Raw genomic sequence first — 26,732 nt, 5'->3', positions numbered from 1 at the left:
AGCCAGCCAGATCTGCTGGTGAACTTTGACATTGGTAGGGAGGTCAGGACCCATCAGTAGGAGAAGAGTTGGTCAGCTGGACCTTCCATTGAAGAGTGCTGCTGGTAGGGAGGCCAGGCCTTGCCAGCAGGAGAAGAGCTAGCCAGGAGGCCAGATTCCACTAGTGGGAGAAGAGCTATCTAGGCCCTGCTAGGTAATTTGGGGAGGGGGGGGGAGGGGATTGCAAGTAAATGAAGGGAAGGTAAAGACCGAGGTGAGCATCGGGAGAAATTGAGGAAACATTGCCACTGCTCATCTTCCTTCAAGTCTGACTGTGGGCAGGCATGGACCACGTCTATGCCTTCCCCGAAGGGGTCTCATGCAAAGGAAGTGACTCCCCCTGGTCCTTCCAAGGACTCTCAGCGGCCTGCACCGGTGCAAGGTTCGGTGTCTCCCCGTGACGCGGGGGACACTCCAGTTCTGCTTCCTCCTCCTTCTCAAGCTGTTTTATCCTCAGCAGCTTTTGAGGAGGAGTTGGAGAGGTGCATATGATTGGCGGTCAGCCGGGCCCTGCAGGGCATCGAGCCTTCGATTCCACCGGGACCACGCAGGAGCCGACTCCAGTGGTGCTTGTGCTTCTCATGGAGTGGCTGGATATGCTGCTCGGTGTCTTGCTGTTACAACCGGCTCAGATGCCTCAAGCCCTTTCATGGCCGAAGGGAGCATCGCTGCTGCTGCCACTGGTTCCCATTCCAGTGAGCGATTCCTCGGACGAGGAAGGGCTGTTGGAATTGGCAGCGCCCCGCTTGCACACGGCACCTCACCACCCTCTAGCTCTCTCGGGGCCATCGGTACCGATGCCCTCGGTACCATCGGCGCTTCCGAAGCCGATGGATCCATCGGCGCTCATAAGGCCAAGCCCTTCCAGTGCCCTCGGTTCCCTCTTCGGTTCCGATGGAGCCTGAGCGGCCCCCTAGCTCAACGCTTAGGGCGCAGTTGGGTGCTCGGCCCCCCTGTGTCTCTGGACTTGCAAAGTGAGGGGGAGGCCCCTTATGATCCCTGGGGAGGCATCTGTTTCCTCCACAGAGGAATCTGAGGATTTGCCCTCAGAGCCCTCTTCTCCAGAGGAGTGGCAGAAATCCTCCACGGAGGATCTCTCCTTCGCTGGGTTTGTTAAAGCCAAAGTGGAGTCGGTGTCTTTCCAGCTGTTAACTGAGTAGGATTCTTGGCTCAAGATGCTGGAGATCTGCTGCCCATTTTATACTTTCCTAGCAAATAGCTAATCATCTACGTCCTGGTCGGACATTGGTGGAAACCTACTGTTTAACTAGTGACTTTATTATTGGCTCCATCTCTAAGCTATATCGGTTATTCTTTTCGCAAGGGTTGGAGCATTGTCTATTCATAAAGCGCCGGGAATCTGGCCTACATGTACAGCTGGATGCCAACACAGGGAAGGAAGTCATGAGTATGGCCAGGACATGCTCTACATCTTCCAAAATGCAAGAAAATTACTATAAAATGATCTATCGATGGTATCTTACGCCGGATAGACTTCACAGGTTCTACCCCTAGATTGACGATGCCTGTTGGCGCCAATGTGGAGGCCAAGGCACCTATTTACACATATGGTGGGACTGCCCTAGGTTGGAACCATACTGGAAAGCAAATTTTGCCTAGCTTAGTGAATTTTTAGCGGTGGAGATGATACCGTCAGCTATTATGGACTTATTAAATATTTTCCCTGATACTATACATAAGACACAGCAACGATTGTGTGCACAGCTCTTTATAGCGGCTCGCAGCCTAGTAACCTCTCACTGGAAATCAGAACACATTCCTAAGATTACAGAGGTCAAGGAACGCTTTCATTCTTACTACCGTTTGGCCTCTTTGACAGCCACTAAACATAATCGAATGGCTTCCTTTTTAAAAACTTGGAAACCCTTTGTGGATTACCGTATTTTTCACTCCATAAGACGCACTTTTTTTCCCCCAAAGGTGGGGGGAAAATGTATGTGCGTCTTATGGAGCGAATATAAAAAAAAAACCAAACAAAAATCTAACAAACCCCCCCCCCCCGACTCCCCCAAGACCTGACAAATTAATTTCCTGCAACCCCCCACCCTCCTGACCCCCCCAAGACCTGACAAACGTCCCTGGTGGTCCAGCGGGGGTCCGGGAATGATCTCCTGGGTGTGGGCCGTCGGCTGCCAGTAAACAAAATGGTGCCAACGGCCCTATGCCCTCACTATGTCACTGAGACCGACCGCTGCTATTGGTCGGTCTCAGTGACATAGTGAGGGCATAGGGCCGTCGGCGCCATTTTGTTTACTGGCAGCCGACGGCCCTATGCCCACACTATGTCACTGAGACCGACCGCTGCTATTGGTCGGTCTCAGTGACACAGTGAGGGCATAGGGCCGTCGGCTGCCAGTAAACAAAATGGCGCCGACGGCCCTATGCCCTCACTATGTCACTGAGACCGACCAATAGCAGCGGTCGGTCTCAGTGACATAGTGAGGGCATAGGGCCGTTGGCACCATTTTGTTTACTGGCAGCCGACGGCTCACGCCCAGGAGATCGTTCCCGGACCGCTCCTGGACCCCCGCTGGACCACCAGGGACGTTTGGCAGGTCTTGGGAGTGTCAGGAGGGTGGGGGGTTGCAGGAAATTAATTCGGCAGGTCTTGGGGGGGTCAGGAGGGTGGGGAGTTGCAGGAAATTAATTCGGCATGTCTTGGGGGGTCAGGGGGGTGGAGGTTGTTAATTTAAAGGGTTGGAATGGGGGGGGGTTTGGGGGTTCCCAGAGCAAGAAAAGTTTTCTGATCTGGGGAGTGGACCGAAATGGCCCTCCCCAGACCCGAAAACAAAATGGGGAGAAAAAAAAAAGCTATGCACTTCCCTAATTTGCTCCATAAGACGCCCAGACGCAGAGCCGGTTTAGCACAATTTTTTTTTTTTTAAATTTTCCCCCTCTGAATCCTAGGTGCGTCTTATGGTCAGGTGCGTCTTATGGAGCGAAAAATACGGTATATAACACATTTATGATACATTACTGGGATGACAGGGGCAATTTCCCCCCCTTTCTTATCTTTTGGGATCAAGTAGTGTTGGGAACTCTGCTGGTTTGGCATATAAAAAAAAAACAACACTTTAATTGGATCATATGGCAATGGCTTACAGAAGAGAGAATTGGATTGCTTATGTACACTTGCTATATCCATTTTTTCTTTGTTTCAGGTAACAATTGCTTAAGGAACGCAGTACTCCGGGCAAGTGACTCTGTCATGTGGGGAGAGGAAGGGAGGGAGGAACGTGGGAGGGGGGGAGAAGTACATTCCTTCTTTTATATTCAGTTATTTGCATATATTTCATTTGAGTTTATTGTACCTATTTAGATTGCAAATGTTTGGAATGTTGTTGATTTGTAAAACTGAATAAAACTTTAAATTAAAAAAAAAAAGATGCTGGAGATCTTGCAATTCCTGGATACCCCGAAGGAGGTGGTGGCTGTCCCTGTCCATGACATCTTTAAGGAGTTAGTAGCCCGACTTTGGGAACACCCCATCTCTGTTCCTCTGGTGAACCGCAAAATGGACGCAGTTTATCTGGTCCATCCTACCACCGGGTTAGAGCACAGATAGCTCCCCCACCAATCAGTGGTGGTGGAATTGGCCTTGAAGAAGGCGAAGAGGCTGTGCACTCATGTCTCAAAACCCCCCCCCCCCCCCCCCCCCAGGCCGAGAGCATAGGGCTCTGGATGCTCTCAGATGCCGGGTGTTTCAAGGCACTATGTTAGATCGCTTGTTACCAACTCTATATGGTTAAGTACTCCAGGAACCTCTGGAAACAGGCCCTGGAGTTGTGGGAATGCCTCCTGCCACAAATTCAGGAGGAATTTCAGAGGGTAGTGCAGCAGGGCCTAGAGTGTGATAAACATGAAGTCCGCTTTACGTGTGATGTGTTTGAGACGGCCATGAGAATTTCTGCAGCGGGCATTGGGGCTCACCATATGGCTTGGCTGTGCACTTTTGATCTACACTTGGAGGTCCAGGACCGCCTGGCAGATTTGCCTTGTACGGGTGAAAACCTGTTCGGGATCAGAATTAAAGAGGCGGTGGCTCAACTGAAGGACTATCATGAGACCCTTCAGTTGTCAGCCTGTACTTCTGACACCTAGCCTCCCAAGAAGCCCCCTAGGCAGTATCCAAGGTGGCCTTTTTTACCGACTGTGCAAGTACTACCTGCCGGGCCCTAGAGCGAGAACTCAACAGCCTCCAGCGAGACCAAGAACTCGGGAACCTCGTAGGCCCTGTTCGACCCCAGCCCCGCCACAGAACCTTGTCGCAGGATTTTGACTGGCGGCCAGGGAATGTGAACCAGCCTCCCCTGCCCTATGGGGGGGGGGGGTGTGTCGACCACAGTTATTCGCAGATCAGTGGACTTCGATTACATCAGACTTCTGGGTCCTATCCATCGTGTGCCGGGTTACAGATTGCATTTCCAACGAGTTCCACCCCGCTCTACTCCGTGTCAATGGTGGAAGGTAGTAGGCAACCTCTGGTTCGACTGCCTTCGTAATGGCTTGGATAGTCGAACCAGTTCCACCAAGCCAGCGGGATGACGGTTTCTACTCCAGGTATTTCCTGATTCCCAAGAAAACTGGTGGCCTGTGACCCATTCTGGACCTGGAGGCATTGAACCGGTTTCTGGTCAAAGAAAAGTTTAGAATGGTCTCGTTGGGCACCTTGATTCCCCTCCTCAAGGCAGGAGACTGGCTCTGCTCCCTCGATCTCAAAGACACATAACGCCCATATCCCTATTTCTCCGGCGGATCGACATTACCTGCGATTCCTGGTAGAAGGGAAACACTATCAGTACTGTGTGCTGCCCTTCGGCCTTGCATCCGCACCCCGTGTTTTCATCAAATGCCTGGCTGTAGTCGGGGCCTATCTTTGGAGGCGAGGGATTCATGTCTTCTCTTACCTCGACAATTGGCTTATCAAGAGCGACTCCAGGCAGGGGGTGCAGAGTGCCCTTCAAGTCACAATCCGAGTCTTGGAAAATCTGGGTTTTCTGATCAACTATCCGAAATCCCATCTCTAGCCATCGTTACAACTGGAGTTCATTGGGGCCCGGCTGGACACCATCCAGAAAGAAGGCTTTTCTACCTCAAGAAAGGGCTGAGACTTGCTGCTCTCGCTTGGGTAGTCTCCAGTTGCTCCCATGTCTCAGCGCACCTGCTTCTCCAACTCTGCTGGGTCATACGGCGCAAAGGGGGAAAGTTACACCATTTGCTCAACTTCACATGTGCAGGGCTCAATGGACATTACACGCCTAGTGGTGTCAAGCCACACAGGATCTTCGGGCTTGTGACTTCATCACCACTCCCCTTCGGCAATCACTTGTGTGGTGGACAACCCTATGAAATCTGGAAAAGTGGATGCCTTTCTGGAGCCCGCAGCCCCAGATTGCTCTCACCATGGATGCGTCCCATATTGGTTGGGGAGCCCATGTTGCAGGCCTTCACACTCAGGGTCTTTGGTCGTTGCAGGAGACGCAGTCCCAGATCAACTTCCTGGAATTCCTGGCGATCTGGTACGCCCTGCAGGTATTCAGAGAGCAACTGCTCAACAAAGTGGTCCTTGTTCAGACCGACAATCGGGTGGCTATGTGGTATCTGAACAAGCATGGAGGAACAGGGTCGTATGCCCTCTATCAGGAGGCAGTCCAGATTTTGTCATGGGCCATCGAGAACAGCATTCTCCTCCAGGCAGTATCCCTGGGGTGGACAAAGTCCTTGCGGACTATTTGAGCCAGGCCTTCTGGCCTCACGAGTGGTCCCTCAATCAAGAGGTAGTGAACCGCATCTTTCGCTTGTGGGGAACCCCAGAGAACAAGAAAGTAGATTGCTTCTGTTCTCTGGGCCAGACGAGCAGAGGATCAATTTCGGATGCCTTTTCACTTCATTGGGGCACTGGGCTGCTATACACTTACCCTCCCCTTCCGCTCATCTCAAAAACACTCCAAATGCTCCAACAGGACCAGAATACCATGATCCTGATCGCACCCTTTTCGCCTCGCCAGGTCTGATTCCCACTTGCACGAGAACTGGCCTCACGCCCCCCGATCCTGTAAGGGATTGCTCTGGACCTAATCTCTCAGGAACAGGACAGGCTCTGCCACCCCAACCTCCAAGCTCTATCTCTCATGGCTTGGATGAGAGTTACTTATACCAGTTACTTTTTTGCCTCTCTCTTTTGTTCCATGTAACGCTCACATGCGATGTTATGTTTCATTGTAAACAGGTGTGATTTGTATTCTATACAGGAATGTCGGTATATAAAAGTATAAAATAAATAAATGATGACTGGGTGACTGTCCAGGCTCTGGGCCTTTTGGAAGGCGTATCACACTTCCTTTTGGAGTCCAGAAAACTCTCCATGAGAAAATCCTACAGTCTCAAGTGGAAGCAATTTTTGGCTTGGTGTGTCGAACACAGTCTGGATCCCTTCTCTTGTTCCCCACCAAAGCTTTTGGACTACCTGTTATACCTCTCTGAGTCTGGTCTGCAGACCACGTCGATGAGGGTTTACCTTAGTGCCATCAGGGCATACCATCAGGGTAGGAATGGTGCCTCCATTTCCACTCATCCGCTTGTGAGGCAGTTCATGAAGGACTTGTTACAGCTTAAGCCCCCCACTCGGCCGCCAGCAGTCTCCTAGGACCTCAACATCGTCCTGTCTCAGCTCATGAAGGCTCCGTTTTAGCCATTGCAGTCCTGCAACCTGAAGTACCTATCCTGGAAGGTCATCTTCTTGGTTGAGGTACTTCAGTACACAGGGTGAGTGAGCTGCAAGCTTTGGTGTCGTAACCCTCTTATACAAAATTTTGTCTTGATAAGTTGGTCTCACGTACGCACCTGAAGTTCCTTCTGAAGGTTGTCACGGAGTTCCATCTCAGTCAGTCCATTGTGTTGCCTTCCTTTTTTCCAAGACTGCATGCTCATCAGTGTGAACGGGCTCTGCACACTCTGGATTGTAATAGGGCTCTGGCTTTTCACTTGGAACAGACGGCGCCTCACCGCCTATCCACGCAGCTTTTTGTCTCCTTCGAAAAAAACAGATTGGGGTTCGCTGTAGCTAAGCAGAGCGTATCCCATTGGCTTGAGGACTGTATTTCCTTCTGCTACACTAAGGTGGGCTTATAGCTTGAAGGTCATGTTAAGGCTCATTCCGTGTGAGCCAGGTCAGTCTCAGTGGCTCACTTGCGTGCAGTCCCCATTCACGAGATTTGTGGAGCGGCAACCTGGAATTCATAAGAACATAAGAAATTACCATGCTGGGTCAGACCCAAGGGTCCATCAAGCCCAGCATCCTGTTTCAACAGAGGCCAAACCAGGCCACAAGAACCTGGCAATTACCCAAACACTAAGAAGATCCCATGCTACTGATGCAGTTAAGTGGGGTCTATGTGAGTGAAGGGAAAGCGACCAACAGGGTCCCACAGTAATTGGTGTTAAGTTTCATCCTCTTCAATATCTTTAACAAGTGATATTGTGTGGAAGAATTAGCAGGGAAAGTGTGCTTTTTTTTTTTTTTTAGATGTCAGAATCTGCACTAGAATAGACATGCCATAGAGATAAATCAGATGAAAAGGGACTTTACAAAATTGGAAGAACAGTTTAGTCTTATAAAAAATTATAAAAATTGTACTTTTTGGGTACAGAAATCATTAATAGAGGGAAGTAATGGACCCCATTTGTGTCCCCACCCCCAGCACCTTGAGAACTCTGTTATGTTCTGAAGACCACATCTACAAAAGGATGTTGGCAAGGTAGAAGCAGTTCAAATGAGGTCCAGCAAAATGCAGCATTGTGTGCACTATATATTTATACACAGAAAAAGAGAGAGAAGAAGTTAGATTTACTTTCTAGAAGAGCTAAATATTTACTTCTAGTTTTGGGCTGTTTTATTTGTAGTACAAGATCTAATACATCTTGAAGTTTTATGGGTCAGACTCTTAGCCATGTGTTAGGCCAGTGGTTCTCAACCTTTTTCTCAACGTGACACACCTGACAGAACATGCTCACATGTGTGACACCCTGCTCATTACAATTCATGGCGGAAATAAAAAAAAATAAAGGCCCAGTATTATTTTTATTGTTAAAAATGACAAAAGGGAAGGAAATACTCTGAACAGAAATTACATAAATAAATAAATCACACATCATGTAAATGAGTCAATATTTATTATTTTTTTACATAAAAAAGTGTACAATACCAACAAAATACGTCACACAACACACACATCCATTCATTCAATAAAACCATATCTTCACCATTAACACACCACTTGTATATAATGAAAAATACAAACAAGTATTAAACATGTATATCATGAACTCACAGTACAATAATCCTATGAAAGGTATTACCACATCATATTATAATCATATGAATACACTTTTTCACTATTTTTATGCGATAATACAGCCATTATTTAACTGTTACATATGCTAGGCAATTAACTACTGCATTACTGTTGTCATTATTATTATATAAACCCTTCAATGTCCCCATGCATTCATGTGTGGACTCCTTTCAATCTCTTCTTTTCCGTAGCGCCCATTGGCCACAGTTCTTCACTCTTCTGCTTCTGAAATTGTTCTTTCCTGGGTAATTTGTCACAGGATTGTTCCATCACAGGCTCTACACTCTTATCTCATCTTGTTGTAGTTCTCTAGGTAGGTTTTTCAGTTTGTTAAAGTTTTCATTACTGTCTCTGTGCCAGGTTGGTGTGCTGTTGATGCCCAACAGGCATTGATCAACTGTGGCCATCATGTTTGATTTTTACCTTCCTTATTTTCCATTTGGCAATATCCAGCAGTTTCCAGCGAAGCGCTCTGTGCAACAGGGTTATGTCTGTCATGGATCCTCATGATAGATCTTGTACTTGAGGGCATCAAATGATGTTAGAGGTATTATCTATGTGGGACCTTGACCTCAAAAGGACAGCAGTTCTGAGTGGACCTGATGGAAAAGCATTTTAGGCACCAAAATACTGATGCATCAGAAGCATTGACATTGAAGTACCATGGGAGCTGCACTGGAGGCTGGTGATGCATTGGCATTGAGAGAGCAGTTTACTACCTTGAATCTAGCATTGGTTGGAACCCAAGGGAGTCCCATCTGATGAAGACATTGGTTTCCATCTCTTCGACATTGGCATTGTGTGAAGGCAAAGAAGCACTATCATTGGTCTCCATCAGTGCATGATGCTGGGAGCAGGAATGGTCTGACAGTAGCTGAGAAACCCTCATCCAAAAGCTGTCCTGTGGAGAGAAGGGCTTATCCTCACTGATGGCCCAGAAACTGCACTGGTTTCCAAGGGTCCAGGTGTCAGTCACTGATATACCTCTTACTTCCCAGGAAGACGTGGCCATCCCTTCTGGTTCCCAGTCTGTGTTGGTATTGGCTATCTTTGAGAAAGAGTTGGGAAGAAAAGATCCAGCAGGCCTTGATTACCTTCTGTATTTATCCACGTCATGTCTCGAGACCAACTCAGTAAGAGTTCATCTCAGCATTATTATCAACATGTACAAGGTGATGCATATAGGGAAAAATAACCCATGCTATAGTTACACAATGTTAGGTTCCATATTAGGAGGTACCACCCAAGAAAGAGATCTAGGCGTCATAGTGAATAACACATTTTAATCATCGCTTCAGTGTGCTGCGGCAGTCAAAAAAGCAAACAGAATGTTGGGAATTATTAGAAAGGGAATGGTGAATAAAACGGAAAATGTCAATGCCTCTGTATTGCTGCATGGTGAAGACCGCACCTTGAATACTGTGTACAATTCTGGTCGCCGCATCTCAAAAAAGATATAGTTGCGATGGAGAAGGTACAGAGAAGGGCGACCAGAATGATAAAGGGAATGGAACAGCTCCCCTATGAGGAAAGACTAAAGAGGTTAGGACTTCTCAGCTTGGAAAAGAGATGACTGAGGGGGGATGTGAAAGAGGTGTTTAAAATCATGAGAGGTCTAGAATGGGTAAATGGGAATTGGTTATTTACTCTTTCGGATAATAGAAAGACTAGGGGGCACTCCATGACGTTAGCATGTGGCACATTTAAAACTAATCGGAGAAAGTTCTTTTTCACTCAATGCACAATTAAACTCTGGAATTTGTTGCCAGAGGATGTGGTTAGTGCAGTTAGTGTAGCTGTGTTTAAAAAAGGATTGGATAAGTTCTTGGAGGAGATGCCCATTACCTGCTATTAATTAAGTTGACTTAGAAAATAGCCACTGCTATTACTAGCAACAGTAACATGGAATAGACTTAATTTTTGGGTACTTGCCTGGATTGGCCACTGTTGGAAACAGGATTCTGGGCTTGATGGACCCTTAGTCTGACCCAGTATGGCATGTTTTTTAGGTAGACCCTCTTCTGTGCAGGCATTGGTTGTCCGGTTTATATAGGGCCTGCTTCATTTGAAACCTATCAGGGTTCTAGCCATGTCTTGGGACCATAGTGTGTTTCTGTCCTAACTGATGAAAGCTCCCTGTGAGCTTCTGCTTTTCTGAGACCTCTGAGGTACTTGATCTTAAAGGTCATACTTTTGGTGGTGGTCAGTGAGCTCCAGGCCATAGTAACTTATCTAGCTTATACCAAGTTTCATCATGATAGGGTAGTTCTGCACACCAACCTAAGCTCCTGCCTAAGGTGGTGTCCTAATTCCATTTTAACCAGTCAGTCATCCTTCCAACATTTTTTCCTAGGCCACATGTCCACCAAGGTGAATAAGAACTTCACAGTTTGGACTGCAGGATACCCTTGACCTTTTTCCTGGCGTGGAATGAAGCCCATAGAAAGTCCACCCAGCTTTTTGTTTTGTTTTGACACCAACATACAAGGGACTTTATCAATTGGATGCAGATCACATTTCCTTCTGTTATGCCCAGGTAGGATGGAATCTGGTGGGCCATGTCAACGCACACTTGCTCTGAGTCATGGCAGTGTCTGTGCCCCTCCTAAGATCAGTTTCCATGGAGGAGATGTGCAAGGCTGTGATGTGGAGTTCTTGCTACACAGTCACATCTCACTACTATTTGGACAGGGTTCTCATCGCAACAGTAGGATTGGCAAGTCTGTTCTTGAGGAATCTGTTTGAAATGTATAACCCAATTCTACTCCCTCCTAGGAACGCTTGTTTTTATTTCAGGCTGCCTCATAGATAAAATATAACAAAAGTGGTTTGTTGCCAACACAAATATTATTTTGCTGCGTCTGTTGGCTGTTTCCATTTTTGTTTTTTTTATTTATGGTAGTCTGTAGCTAGGGATTCCTCCACATGTAGGACTACCATCCTGCTTGTCCTTAGAGAAAGCAGTGTTACTTATCTGTTAACAGATGTTCTCAGAGGACAGCAGGATCTCATTCCTCACAAAACTTGCTCACCTCCCCTTGGACATAAAGGGGCCCCTGCATGGACACCTGGTATAGTGGCATGCTGGGCATGCCCAGTGAGGCACAGTCAAAGTTCTAGAAACTTTGACATAAAAGTTCAAGGCCAGGCTCCATTGGATGATGTCACCCACAAGTGAGGATTGATATTCTGCTGTCCTCAACACTGGTAAGCAACTCTGTTATATCCTGTCCATTATCCAGCAGGGACTATAGATCTGAGAATTCTAATTCCCCTTTGTTTGATGAACAAGGTTCTCCAGCAGGGAGAACTCGAAGTGACTACCCAGCATTTTCTCAGTTTCCAGTTAATTCACTAACTGAGATATGTTTAACTTCCCTAATTTGATTTAAAAAAAAAACTGTTCTGGAGATATATTTTAATTTTATACTTTCCATCAGCCTTTTACTTTCTGCATATTTACATTTTGCCATATGTAGGAGACACCGTTTAATTTCTGATTTATGTTCTGCCTTTGATGACTGGTTTTGACTTAATTTCATGTTGTATATTAGTAGAATTGGACTACATTTTTTTTTATGTTAGCATTACTATTGCTCTAGTTTTGTCTCAGAGCTTTTGGAAAACTGTACCTGTTCAGTAAGGTGTTGTCAAATTTGCACACATATCAATAGTCCTTATTTGCTTTGTTTTTGATGAAATGTTTGCTCATAAGACCTGATAAATTTAATCCTAGGTGTGCTTTTCTTATTCACTATGTATGCAGAGTGGTAATAACACCAACAAAGATGCATTTAACCAGAAGCCAGAAGGTGGAGCTCACATAGAGGTTGCAAAATCTAAGATACATCAGGTGGGAATTATTTTGTTATGCTTTAAAAATAGCATATTTCATATAACATTTGTATGAAAAACTATTTCCAAATAACATAGTATCATACATGACATAGTAACCTAGCATTGTCAGTAGAAAAAAACCCACGTGGTCCATCCAGTCTGCCCAGCAAATTTCCCATGGCATCAACTGCTGCTCAATGCAGATTACCGCCATGCCTTATGTAGTATATTTACAATCAAGACCAAGCAACTGTCAAACATTATCTTGTTTTTGATTGTATTATTGCTAATCCCATAGCTATATATTAAGAGGATGTGCTCTTTACATACTTTCAGTATTACATTCTGTTAGTTAAGTTTCAGCTTGGAGGCAGTTTGTACAGTAAGTTGTGTATGTTGACTTTCCACTCTGTTTGCAAATAATTTGTCTCCCAAATGTGTTTGGGGGTTGGGGGGAGAGACATAAGAAGAGAAATGGTGTTATGCTGGGTCAGACAAATGGTCCTTCATTTAAATTATTTCAGCTTATATATGAGGGTTTGGTTTTTTTTAGCTCCTAACTCAAAATGTTTTATAATGTGAGTAAAATACAACCAATAAAAACATCCTGCCCAACATCATGTCTAATAGTGGAAAATCTGGGTCAATAGCAAGTACCTTGTGGATATAACACAGAAGTCCATTTCTTATTGCTCACTCCCAGAAGTAAGGGATTGTAATTCCCAAATCTGGCTGATTAATAATAATTGTTAAATGGATCTCTCTTCAGAAGCTTGTCTAAATCTTTTTTTAAACCCAGCTATGCTATTAACCTTGACCACATTGTCTGGCAACAAATTCCACAGCTTAATTTTGCATTGACTTGAAAAAATATTTTCTTAAATTTGTTCTAACTCTGCTACTAGTTAATTTCATTGAGTATCTCCTTGACCTAGTACTATTTCACATGGTCAGTAATTGCTTCCTATTCCTTGTTCCTCTCATGATTTTATAAACCTCTATTATATCCCCTCTCTGTTATGTCTTCTTCAAGCTGCTAAGCTTCATAAGGGAGTTTTTCCATCCCCTTTGTCATTTTTGTTGCCGTTCTCTATATCTTTTCTAGTTCTCCTTTATCTTTTTTGAGATGGGATGACCAGAATTACACACAGTACTCAAGGTATGGTTACACCATATACAGAGGCATTATGATAGTCTCAGTTCTCAGAGGACAAGCAGAATGATGGACCTCATATAGATGACGACATCAGATGGAGCTCGTCGTGGAACTTTGATATCAAAGCTTCTAGAAGCTTTGAGGTCCATATTCAAAATCATTTAGCTGGCTAATTGAAAATGTGATCCGAGGTGTAACATGGAGGAGTTCAGTTAACCGGATATGTGGCTAAGTCTGGACAGCCCATGGAGCTGACCTAAAGTTAGCCGTTAAACTAGCAGAGCCACACAGTGGCTGAATATGGACTTTTTTATTTATTTATGTATTTAAAAATCTTCTGCAGTTTCCAAATAAATTCATCCAGTTTGGATTTATTTTTATTTATTTATTTATGAAACTTTTAATATACCGACATTCATAGGACATATCATGCCGGTTTACAAAAAACTGAGGCAGGCAGAAAATACAATGAACGGGGGGGGGGGGGGAAGGGGGAGCAGGCAAGAAGAGGGTGAGAGAGGGGCAGGGCAAGAGCAGCGAGAAAGGATAGGGCAGGAGGAGAGAGAGTAACAAACAATAATTGAGCAATATAAGAAAAAAGAACATAACTATAACTAGGTTCTAAAATTATAAATTATGGTGGGGTACTTATTTACAATAAATCAATAGAATAATTACTTGTTTGGGTTAGGGCTTTGGCAAGGCTTAGGCAAGTTTGAGTTCAAGGGGGAGCGGGAGGGAGGAGGAAGCAGGGGGTAGGGGTGGGAGGGGAGAGCTTCAGGAGGCAGGGAGTGTGGGCTGGGGGGGAGAAGGATGGCGGGAGTGGGGTGAAATGGAAGGAGGACTGTGCAGGAAAAGATAGGGAGTGGGCTAGGTTTGATTAGTATCTGGGTGGGCTTGCCTGAACAGCCAAGTCTTGGATCACAAAAGAACAATCATAAAATACACGAAGATAAAACAGACTACTGCTCATTGGGCATGTGCATTCTTGACCACTCTTTCACATGTCATGAAGGCCCCTTAGTCTTGCCTGTGGAGCCATCTGGTTGCAGGCTGTCTCTGCCTACTTTGTTGGATTATATCCTCTTCAGAAGCTGTAGAAATCATTCTTGCGGTGCCTTGTAGTGGTGTTCTGTCCTTTAATAGTCATTGTCTAATTTTTCTTTATTTTTCAACTGATACCGGTGTACCCAGCAACATCGACCAAGTTTTGCATTAACATAATTTCCTTTGATTTCACCTCATTGGTTTTTTGTCTGATGCTCCAGAAAGAGAAGAAGACCAGCAGCTTCAATAGGTGCCCCACTATGTGAACACATCATGTCTAGCACAAATCCCCATTCCCCCATTGCCTGGGGGAGAGCCAAGATTTTGTGGGGTGTTCCTTGTGTGGAACCATGACCCCAAGAGGGTGTCTGTCCAACTTGCAGCTCGTCAAGTGGCATTTCAAAACTAAGTCCAGCCCACTGGCATTGGAGTCATCAACACTGAGGGACCTGTGAATGGCACTGAACTGCTGGAGGTGCATTGACATCGAGGAGGCATACATTTCCCTCGACTTCGAGCACCAGGAAAGATCGAGGAGATACATCTTCCACTACCTCTTCCCATCTGAAGAAAATATTCCACTTCTTCAGTACTGTCATCATGGAGCTCTGATGACAAGCAGTGAGTGAAGGCGAAGAAGCATCGACATTAGTCTCAGGCAATGCTTGCTGCAGGGAGCGGAGACATTGTGGTAGCTGCCGTGAAACGTCCAAGCATTCCCATGGCGAGCAGACTCATCCTCCAGGCAGCTGTCTCCAATGGTCCAGGTGTCTGCCACAGATATATGTCAGATATCCTAGGAAGATGTGGCCTCCTAGTCTGCCTCTCAAGCCTTCTAGAAATCAGTGATTTTTAGGAGGAGCTGGAGAGAGAAATTTGGAGGTGCTGAACTGAAAGATGCAGAGTATCAGTGCACTGGCATGGATTACATTGGTGTCTATGCAGAACGAGGTCTAGCCTGTACTTGAGTCGTTCATGGCATCTGATGGCATAGCCTCGATGCCAATTCCTGGAGGGACATCAGCATCATGCACTGATGTTAATCTCAAGCATGTTGGTTGTTGGGGAGGAAGCTTCCTTAAAGCACCAGAATTCATTGGGATCTAGGGTCAAATGGTCAGGTGCTTCCCTCCTGGAAGACTTGGCTGAGAGACAAATGCCTTCCCAGTCTACACCTCCAGCAAACAAGTCAGTGTCCGACTCAATGAATTCCTGGGAGTAATACTGTGGATCTGAGGATATCTCTGATTAGGAATGGTTAACAGGTCTCTCCTCTGCAGGAAGGGAGAAAGTCTCCTTCTGACACTCAGTTCTCACTGGTCCTTCATTCAGACACAGAACTTGCATCAGGGTCCTCTTTTCCCCATAGAAAGACTAGATCCAGTGTGAGAGACTTACTGTTTCAGAGCAGGGACACACTCCATCCCACTGGTGGAACCAACAGGAACAGTTACTTTTAGTTAAGTAAAAAGAGTACCATCACAGAAGTGTCTGTGTGGCCCTCTGTACATATTAGATGAATCTGGAATGGCAAAAGCTAAGTTTTCCCAGTTCCTTAACTCCAGTCTCTTGCAAGAAATGATAATCTTGCTTCTTCTCAAATGTCTGATTCCTAACCTTACTGATCAGAATTTTCTCGGGTGTGTCTGACCAAAATCTTAACTGAACCGTTGTGTCCATTCCTAGAGAGGAGTATCATAGCAAATAGTATAATGCACTCGCTACTCTACCAATATCAAAATGTCCTCTGCTGGGAGGCGCATAGATTAAGTGAAGGCCTTTTTATGGCTATATCTATTAAAAAAAAAAAAAAAAAAAAAAGCAAGAAAAGAAAATAATGTAGTCCTATAATGCTTATTGATGTAAACAAAAAATGGATACAAGACTTTTCCCTATTAAATGCAGGATCTGTCTATGTGCATATTATTCTTTGAACCATTCAACCTACTGGAAACATTTTCAGGATAGATGTGTGTATGTATATTAAAGGTAGAAACAAAAATAACGTTTTCCCTTAAAATTTATGGATCTAGACTAAAAGTGGGGGAAGAAGTGCTCAAATGAACTTCTCTGCTATTCCTTTAATACTTATGGAATGCATTTTATCTGTGCTTCCAAGATGGTATTTTTTTACCTTATCCCATGGTTGTCATTTTACAACTCTTAATATCAATAAGGGGTACATTTGAACCCCCAAGAATGACATTAATGTATTTAGGGGGCGCAAATGCACCTTTCACCCACATACCCAATATGAAACCAGAAACAGCTTCAAGTAAACAAGAAAACAGTATTTATTAAGATAACAGGTGATAAGCTTATCTAGAAACAATTTTTTTAACTCTAATAAAAACAAAAAATAAAACTTTTCGAAATTGTTACAGGAACAAAAGTTACAATAGCACATCTCAGTTATTTTTTTTTTTTTCAGACATTCACTGCACAATTTCAATGCGTTTCTGCCTTGGACAGGAAAATAATTGACACATTTCCCGTTTTGTGCACAATTTGCTATCTTTTGTCCTGGGACAGAAGGTGAAACTTCTGAGTTCTTGTTTGTTCCATAAGTGTTCCTCCTGGAAGCTTTTTAGCCAGGACACTAATTGCAAGCCCCGTAGATCTTGGGATCTGCTGGTCTTTGAATGTAACGTTAGATCTGTTCTTCCATTGTGGATTGTTTTCAGTCCAGACTGAAACGTGCAATGCTATCACATTAATTAAGTTGAAAAAGAGGCTCATTGGATATCTTCTAGTTCTCCTTTTGCAAGCTGCCATGTGGATCAAATGGTCTAGATTGTCCACTCTTTCTTCATTTTTATTATAGTCCAGAATCATTTCTAGTTTCTTTTGTCTTCTGCTACTGATGCATTGTAGAGAGCAATAGTATGGCTTTTAACTTTTAAGAACATGATACTAAGGCGAGTTCCCTGTCAAACCCAAAAAACAATGATGATGGCACCCTCCTTGGACTTGCTTGTATTTTATTTGATTGGAGCTGTTCAGTTTATTCTTCCAAATGATGCTCAGGTATTTTGGATCTTTCTCCAGTGGTTTTTTGGCAAGGTCTGTAGAAATGAAAAAATTGTCACTGACCACATTTTTTCCACTTTTATACTAGAAAATACAGGGTCAGGTATGCAGGATGATGGTGGTGTAGAGTCTCAGAGAATGGGATTATCTGCAAGTGCAGGGATCCATGGCAGCTGTCTTGGATCTGGATCTTTGAGCAAGAGCACACATGCAACCATTACAGAGTTCTTTTCTGTGTTAGTGGTTCCTCAGGTCTCCAGGATTACACAGCAAGGCGGCTCCTTCCAGCAGAGATCAAGACTAATCCAGACTGGTGGTTGATAATGAAGAATCTGGAGATATGAACGAACCTAGAAACCCTTTGTTGGATAATGGTTATGACCAATGACAACCTATCCAGGTGGGGGGCTCACTTTCTGGATATGATGAAACTGGGACTTCACACAGGCAGAAGCAGCCTAGAGAGACAGGATTATTAGAGACTCTAGAAAACAGCAGGGAGGTCCGGGGAATCACTGTTTCAAAGCAGAAAGAAAAAGTAAACAAGACTTGGCTAGAGGATTGTAAAGCCAGAAGGAACCAGGATGCACAAAACTGTTTTGAGATCCTTGGCAGAGAATTAATTAGGATCAAGGTAGCAGCTATAGAAAAGTATGTTACTAATTGGGAGATACAACTGAGACTAATTACAGGGACTACAGGGAATCAGTGTTTCTCTTAAGCCAGTGAAAACACTGCCTTTCAGACAGACAGAGAGTGAGGAGGAGAGCCAGGGGAAAATGACTCTCCCAGACCAGATGCAAAGATGCCCACAGCCTGCAGTTAGGGATTTTAAGTCTGCAAAAAGGAACAGTTGAAACGTAGGTCTATATGATCTTAAGAAATTGGGCTTGCCTACACTTGTTGACTAAAGTATCTTACTAGGGAAACCCTGATGTCTCAGGAAAAGAACTGAAAGTCACATGAACACTAATGTCTGAAATAAAGTTGTTAACTGTAGATGATTGGCTCTGAGCCATATGTTCAGAAAATGATCAGCAGGTCATGCAAGGTTTGGGCAGTGACCTGTGATACTGGACCAAGAGACTTGGGGGTTATGGACTCCTCTGGAGTCCAAGTGATTGATCAGTTGTGTGGAAACAAGGGCCGTAAGAAAGGCCTTGCTGGAGTTTGCACCAGTGAAACAAAGTCAAGATGTCTGAATCCTGTCGACAGTTCATGGTGACGTATGTCAGTCATTGAGAAGGAACTTGAAGTTCTCAGATGGCCAGAAGAGTATGTCTTCTAATAGTAGGTTGTAAACCACTTGTGCATGTTTTCAGTAGCTCACGGTAGCGGATGTGGAGAAAGTGCAAGCAGATTTTTTGAACAGACACACCTTGGACCCCCAAGAATATGGGAGCTATCAGAGGTGGCCTTTTCTCTGATCATGGACAAATGGGGAAGGCCAGTCATGGATTTGATGATCACCAGAAGAAATGCCAAGGTGGGAAACATTTTCAGTCACCAGAGAGAAAAGGATTCAGCAGGTCTCGATGCCCTGAATCAATTGTGGCCTGGTTGGGGCCTTCTTTGTCTTTTCTTAGTGGCCTTTGATGGATCGAGTCATTCAGAAAATAGCAGAACTGAGTGGTATTGGTAGCTCCTGATTAGGTCATGTGTCATTGGTACATGGATCTCATGAGATTAAAGCAGAGAGAGCCTCTGACTGCCCCAGGGCAACAGGCTTCTGTCGCAGGGATCTGGGTTTCTTGAGAACCCATCTCCATTTTGTCTTTGGTCTTGTTCTTGAGAGGGCTTATTTGGCTGAGAGAGGTTATTCAGTATGGTCATGTCTACCCTTCTGCTGGCCTGAAGAGGTCCACTTCCTTAGTATATATCAAAGTGTGGAGTGCTTTTGAAGCATGGTGTACTAAGAGGTATAATTCTCTTGAAGGTGTGGATGCTTCAATTTTATCTTTTTTTTTTTGCAAGAAAGGGGCTAGCTGTTAGTTCTCTCAGTGTGCATGTGGTGGTGTTATCCTACTATAGGCATTGACTGCTAAAATTCTCTCTTGAGAGATTACTCTGTCTTTTGTAGTATATCATAGCTTTTGCTAGGAAGCCACACACCATGGCTCCTTTCAGAAACTGGATGCACTCTGATCCCACCTGTAGGTGTCAATTGAATAATGTTTAAGATTCCTTCTCCTCAGGTGCTGTGATCACTGCCTCTGCCAGGCTGAAGAGCAGAAAGACAGATCTGGGACTTGAATCTAGGTCTCAGACACAGCAGTACAGAGAAGTGCCACAGGGTTGTTGGACCCCCTCATTACAAAGTAGTATAACCACCATTGCCTGATGCTGTTGACTGCAAGTATGAGGCCAAGGTTCCAATGCATACTTGTATAATCACTCTTGCCTTGTTATGCTTTATCGTATCTATTGCATAGTGACATATTTGTTTGCTTACATTGTCCTATGATGGCTATGAAAATCTTGCACATGTATGGGAGCCCTAAAAGTCCAAGTTTTAGGGATGTTCATTCATTTAAAACAAAAATGAAAAATGGTCCAAATGAGCCCATTTTTGTTTTGTATGAAACAAATTCAACCCCCAAAACATGAAAACATTTTTTCCAATTCGTTTTCGACACATAGTGTGTGCACGGTTTGCAAACTGTGCACACTATTTGCGATGATAAATCTGAACAAAATTTATTTATTTATTTAAGGTTTTTCTATACCAATATTCATTGTTGGACAGTCAACATGGAGTCAGCAACATAGCTTTACATTGTAACCCATTTAACAGCATTTTATTTTATTTATTTATTTTATTTAGGGTTTTTATATACCGACTTTCTTGATATATATATATCAAATCAAGTCTGTTTCCAAATAACACAACTATCGCCGGGGGGCGTTACATTAAACCATAAACATAATATTGAACAGAGTAACCTTAAACAATAAGTAAGGTCGTTACATTAAACCATAAACATAGTATTGAACACAGAACATGTAGGGTTACTTTGAACAATCAATAAGGTCCTGATGGACCTGAGGGTATTAGGTTGGTGGTGGACTTTAAATTGCGCTATTTTGTTCTTTGACCTGTGTCGAAGTGTTCCTGCGATTCTGGAAAGGCTTGCCGGAAGAGCCATGTTTTAAGGTTTTTCTTGAAGGTTAGATGGCAAGTTTCGAGTCGAAGATCTGGCGGAAGTGAGTTCCAAAGGGTGGGCCCGGCTGTGGAGAGTGCTCGTTTAGCTAGCGAGGTTTTAATAGGGGGAGTGTGTAGAGAACCTTTGTAGTTATATCTGATAGGTCTTTTTGATGTGTGAAGGCGGAGTTGCGAGGTAAGATTTAGGTGGGCGCTTCCCATAATATCCTTGTGGATCATTGATAGTGTCTTGAAGGTGATTCTAGCTTTTATGGGAAGCCAGTGGAGGTAGTGCAGAATTGGAGTGATGTGGTCTCTTCTGTTAGAGTTGGTGAGTAGCCTCGCCGCGGCGTTTTGTACCATCTGTAAAGGTTTTATGGATGATAGCGGAAGACCTAACAGAAGGGAATTGCAGTAGTCTAACTTGGACAGTATTAAAGACTGGACTATTTTACAGAGTAACTATAATAAGTGTAACATTTTTTAACAAAACAGCTAAGCAGAATATATTTGCTTCGAACAGCATTAACAGGTTTATAATTTAACCAATCAAGGTTGCTAAATAATATAATTATAATGTACATATATATCTAAATTGACTGGTATAAATAATGTCATAATATCATTGAGAGTTTGGACTGACTGTTTTTAGTAGGATGAACTAGGGTAAGGTGGAGATTAGTATTCTCAATAATTTAAACATACAAAAACATTAAGAAAAAAAAAGAAAAGCAAAAAACATAAATGAATTTTTTTGCCTGTGCACATGGCTACTAACTTTACACACATGCACAGCACTTATGGGTGAAGAGATACATACCAAATACAAAAATAAATCCAAAAAATGTCTAGAAGGCATGGTAACAAGCAAAGCAGGACTATCCAAAAAAGTAATTCAAGCACATAGAAAATGTACTGATGAACATATGTTCAAACCATAACACACATACTGGATGTTTAAAGACTGTAAGGGATAGAGAAAAGGGGTATGCTTTGCTCTGTGTCTTTCTTTTAGACCAGTCCTTTTGTTTACTTTTGTTTTGCATGTATTTTCCCTCCCGACCCAGCCTTAGTGAAACGTGATTCATGTCAGGGGATTACAGTATTTGTGTTTATGATTTGAACATACTGTCATCAGTAACTTTTTTTTTTTTTTGGGCTTGAATTGTTTTTTATACAGTCCTATTTTTCTTATGCCTTCTAGATATTTTTAAGTTTACGTATAACCATGTTGTACCAAAGATGCAAATTTTAAAAAATAAATAGGAATAGTAGTGTTCACTCCAAAATGTTCACAGAGATCTTTAAGCACATTAAGAGCTGAGGATGAAATATATCATAAACAATCCAATATCAAAAGGATGAGTTAAATTCAGAAGATATCCCATTTTGACTTTTTTTTTTTTTTTTTTTGCAATATAGTATGTATCAATATTTTTCTTTTCATTGAAAGCAAATATCCTGTAATCGCTATCATAAAATAATGCAGTCTGAAGCTGGTCTAAATCTTTGAGTTTTCTTGCTTGCAAAGCTAGTTAAATGTTTAAGCTTGTAAGTTTTAATGCAGGTATTCCCAGCCTTTTCAAGCGCAGGGATTCTTTTTCAACATCTAAAAGATTTAGGAACCCCCACACTGTCCCCACAAGTCTCTCTCTCTCTCTCCTCTATCCCTTCACTACCAGTCCTTCACTTCCTACAAGTCGTCTCCTATCATGAGTCTTTCTGCAGTCTCTCTCCCCCCACCCAGCCCCTCTCCACAACTCTCCCATCCCTCAAGTATTTCTGCAGACCTTGCCCACTAGGCTTTCTCTCTTTCTTGTTCCAGAACATCCTCACTACTCTTTTTATACTCCCAACTCTCACCCCACCAGTTTTTCTCCCTCCAGCCTTTCCGCAACAGTCCCTTTCCCCAACACTTTTTCTCCCACAGACACTACTATACCAGTATCTCCTAACCCTGTCCTGCCTGCTCCACCCAATTTCTCTCCCCAAGCCTTCCCTGTTAACATCTCACATTCTTAAAATCCCTTTCTCACTAGTCTCTCTTCACCAGCTGCCAACCCACCGTCTCTCATCCAGCCCCTTGCCCGCTCCCTTCACCAGTCTCTCTCAAGCCCTACCAGTATTTCTCTCTCCCCTTAGCTGCCAAACCACCATTCTCTTTCTCTATTTTTAGCCTTTTCCCCCACGTCTCTTTTGAATTCAGCCTCTTCCCCAGCAATCAACTTTGTACTCCTGGGCCTGCATGCAAATTTTTAAAGGGAATCTCCCTACAGAGTTTCCGTTTGAAAATTCCAGTACCAGCAACACTGCCAGTACTTTAGTACATTTTATTTTACTTGTGGAGATTTCAAAAGGATCCCTGTCCCCCCATCTCCTTCCTTGATTCATGGCAAATGTGTGCCTCCATCTTACTTATGATCCCTGGTGTTCATTTCTCCTCCTTGTCTTCCCTCTACCCTTTGCAGCTTCTTCTCTAGTCTTCTCCTTACTACCCTCCTCCATGGCACTTTTTGACTATTTTGTCTCCTTGACTGCTTCCTGAGTGCTCTTCATCCTGTTCTCGCCCTCTTGCCAGTCTCCCCAACAAGGCCACTTTCCAAGTGCTGACCCTCCTGTTCTCATTCCTCTCTCTTGCTTTCCCCCACCCCTCGCAGACTTATCCAGTGCTTGTTAGCCTTCCCTCACCCTGAGTGCTTGCCATCCTTTTGGCCCTTTCCCATTTGTCCCCTGCCTCCTTTCTCATGGCCATATTACTCAATCCTGCTTTTCTCCTTCACTTTCAGGCCAGCAAGACAACCAAAGCACATGTAGCAGTGCTCAGAATCGCTCCTCAGGGTGATCATCCTCTGGCCCCCTCTTCCATTTAAGTGGAGCAGTGGCTAATCAAAATGCTGGCAACATCACACTTCCCCTCCTCCTTTTGGTGTGGCTTCAGGCTCCTCTTGGTGGAAATCGGCTGCACTCTACTTTGCCCTCTGTCCATGCTGGCTCAAGCTCTTTACAGCAGCAATTAGCCCCACTCTTCCCTGCCTCCTCCTTCGTGGTGCTTTTTGGATTCGTCAAGATGGCAATCAGCTCTGCTGTCTCTCCAGACCAGTTCAGACACCTTGTGATGATCAGCTACACTCTTTCCTTCTTTTCCATGCTAGTTAGGACTCCTCAAGATCTTGATCTTTCTCTTTCAGCAAGGGCAAAGTGGGATAAGGCAGCAGCCTTAGAGCAGAGTCAGTGGTGAGCTCAGCTGGTTTTTTTCCTCAGCACCTGCACTTTGAATGCTTCTCTTCCAGTAGAGACTCTCTGAAGATCTCAAGGACCTCTAGAGGTCTACAGATCCCAGGTTGGGAACCACTGCTTTAATGAAAATGGGCCTCTGAAATGTGTACTATTTCACATTAATATTTTGTTTTTTGGCCTTCTGAAGCTGAACTCTCATGATATAATAAATTACTGTATATCTGAGGACATCATACTTTTTTCTGCATTGGTTTTCAAATATTTACTCAAAACATAAGAACATGTCATACTGAAGGGTCCATCAAGCCCAGCATCCTGTTTCCAACAGTGGCCAATCCAGGCCATAAGAACCTGGCAAGTACCCAAAAACTAAGTCTATTCCATGTTACCATTGCTAGTAATAGCAGTGGCTATTTTCCAAGTCAACTCAATTAATAGCAGGTAATGGACTTCTCCTCCAAGAACTTATCCAATCCTTTTTTAAACACAGCTATACTAATTGCACTAACCACATCCTCTGGCAACAAATTCCAGAGCTTAATTGTGCGTTGAGTGAAAAAGAATTTTCTCCGATTAGTTTTAAATGTGCCACATGCTAACTTCATGGAGTGCCCCCTAGTCTTTCTATTATCTGAAAGAGTAAATAACCGATTCTAGACCTCTCATGATTTTAAAGACCTCTATCATATCCCCCCTCAGCCGTCTCTTCTCCAAGCTGAACAGTCCTAACCTCTTTAGTCTTTCCTCATAGGGGAGCTGTTCCATTCCCCTTATCATTTTGGTTACCCTTCTCTGAACCTTCTCCATCGCAATTATATCTTTTTTGAGTTCGGCGACCAGAATTATACACAGTACTCAAGGTGGGGTCTCACCATGGAGCGATACAGAGGCATTATGACATTTTCCGTTTTATTCACCATTCCCTTTCTAATAATTCCCAACATTCTGTTTGCTTTTTTGACTGCCGCAGCACACTGAACCGACTATTTCATCTAGGCAGGTTATTCCTTAAGGAAAGATCAGGTTATCATTATACAGTTGTCTTATTTTCAGAGATATAACTGGATTTTAGAACCAGATTGTGGGGAGAGCAGGGATGTAGTAAGAAATATAGTTTGAATAAAAAATAACAAACTTTGTGCTTTTTTATTTTTATTTTTGTAACAAATTATGCATCCTTATTTTTCACAGTATAAAGTGAGAGCGTATATTCAGATGAAGTCTCTAAAAGCCTGCAAAAGAGAAATCAAGTCAGTTATGAACACGACTGGAAATGTAAGAAATGTACAGAATTTTATTCAAGTTTAACCTTGTTCTGCATTTTATTAAAATCAATTTATTTCAGCTGTATTGTAGAATTAATTTGATTTATCTGGAGGGACAGTAATATCTGCAGGACAATGATCTAACTTTTTATTGCACATTTAACACTTGTGTGTATTTGACAGAGATAAAGTAAAGCACTGTGTTAAAATACTGGTTGTTATTTTTGTTACTTGCTCTTTGACATTTAAATACATCGATTTTGTGATGACTAGCAGATCAGTAGGCAAACAGATGGATTGGATGATTTGATGTGTGCATTGAGTGGAGCAATTTCCAGGTACTTTCTGGAAAAACTTTTCTAGGGAGGCACAAAGTTTCTCATATGTTTGTGTCCCAACAGCATCTCTGCTTCATTTCCTCTGCTGCTGTTAATGGATGTTCTAACAGGTGCTCCACAGTTTCTTCAGAAGAAAACGTCTCTCCTTTTTGTGCCTCAGCACTGTTCTTTCCTCCAGTAGTCCCTTAGTCACATTTTTGGCATGTCTATTTTCTTTTTTGCTGTTTTCTCGACCGGCGGTACGCACCGGACAGCCCATGTGCCCAACTTGTGTGCATCCGATATACACGCGCGCACAGCTGTGCACACAACTGAGCGCACCCTGCACGCAGAACTGAGCGCACATCACGTGCATAGCTGTGCTTACGTGCATAACTTTGCACATATTGAAAAGCATTACCCGTGCATCTATATACAGAGGCAATGGCACCGGCATCCAAGAAGCTCAGAAGGCATTCTCTTTGCACAGCCTGCCACATCAGGGCCGGACAGCCTGAACTAGAGTCCTGTCTGCCAACATTGCGAAGAAGCCCAAGGGGGTACCAAAGTCTGAGGATGGGTCCGGAACTACTACAGACGATAGCACCCTGGACCTATGTAACTTCCGAAATGGCATCCCCAGAAGAGGGCATTTCAGGGGCTCCTGCTCTGACTCCCCCTGGGGCTAACATGGACCCAAGGGCCTTCTCCAGGTTAGAATTTTTCCAGGGACTGCAAGCCTTCGTTCAGGTGCAATCAGCCCCAGCTGCGACCCAGGTCCAACCCCAGCCAGGAGCACCTGACCCTCCCAGCCCTACTCGGGTGCCATGAGACATGCCTCACTTCACCAAGAATTTTACTGACAAGGATCCAGACACCTCAGAAGATGATGGTGCCTACTGGAAGAAGGGGAAATCCCTCCAGGCCTGGAGCCATACAGAACAATGCTTCGCTTCTTCCACAGGGATGAATTACCAGCCCTTGTTTCACAGACCCTGAAAACTCTGGGGATCCCAGGCACGGACCCTATGGTGGAACCAAAGAAGAACCCCATCTTGGTGTCCCTTCGTAAGGCCTCATGCTATTTTCCAATGATGGAAGCCATCCAGGAACTAATTGACCTGGAGTGGGAAGCCTTGGAGGCAAGCTTTAAAGGAGGTCGGGCCTTGGAAGCCTTGTGCCCTCTGGAACCAGCGACCAAGGAACGCCTGCGGTTCCCGAAAGTGGATGCCATGGTCTGCACCATCTTGAAGCAAACAATGTCGGAGAACTCTACAATGGTTGCCT

At 44.0% G+C, this 26,732-nt stretch overlaps 1 protein-coding gene across 6 annotated transcripts in view; it reads left to right on the top strand.

The window, feature by feature from the left end:
* CNOT10 (CCR4-NOT transcription complex subunit 10) overlaps nucleotides 1-26,732 on the top strand; it is a 241,718-nt gene that overhangs the window by 40,018 nt on the left and 174,968 nt on the right. For 3 of the 6 annotated variants that reach the window (XM_029589403.1, XM_029589404.1, XM_029589402.1), the window contains exons 6-7: nucleotides 12,151-12,267; nucleotides 25,055-25,138. In XM_029589403.1, coding sequence (XP_029445263.1) covers nucleotides 12,151-12,267; nucleotides 25,055-25,138 — 201 coding nt within the window. The remainder of the gene's footprint in view (nucleotides 1-12,150; nucleotides 12,268-25,054; nucleotides 25,139-26,732) is intronic. The other 3 variants (XM_029589405.1, XM_029589407.1, XM_029589406.1) reach the window with 3 other exon arrangements.

Source organism: Rhinatrema bivittatum, chromosome 2, assembly GCF_901001135.1.
Source record: "Rhinatrema bivittatum chromosome 2, aRhiBiv1.1, whole genome shotgun sequence".
Taxonomy (NCBI): Eukaryota; Metazoa; Chordata; class Amphibia; order Gymnophiona; family Rhinatrematidae; genus Rhinatrema; species Rhinatrema bivittatum.
The sequence above is the reverse complement of the archived record's forward strand: the minus strand, read 5'-3'. Positions and strand labels throughout refer to the sequence as shown.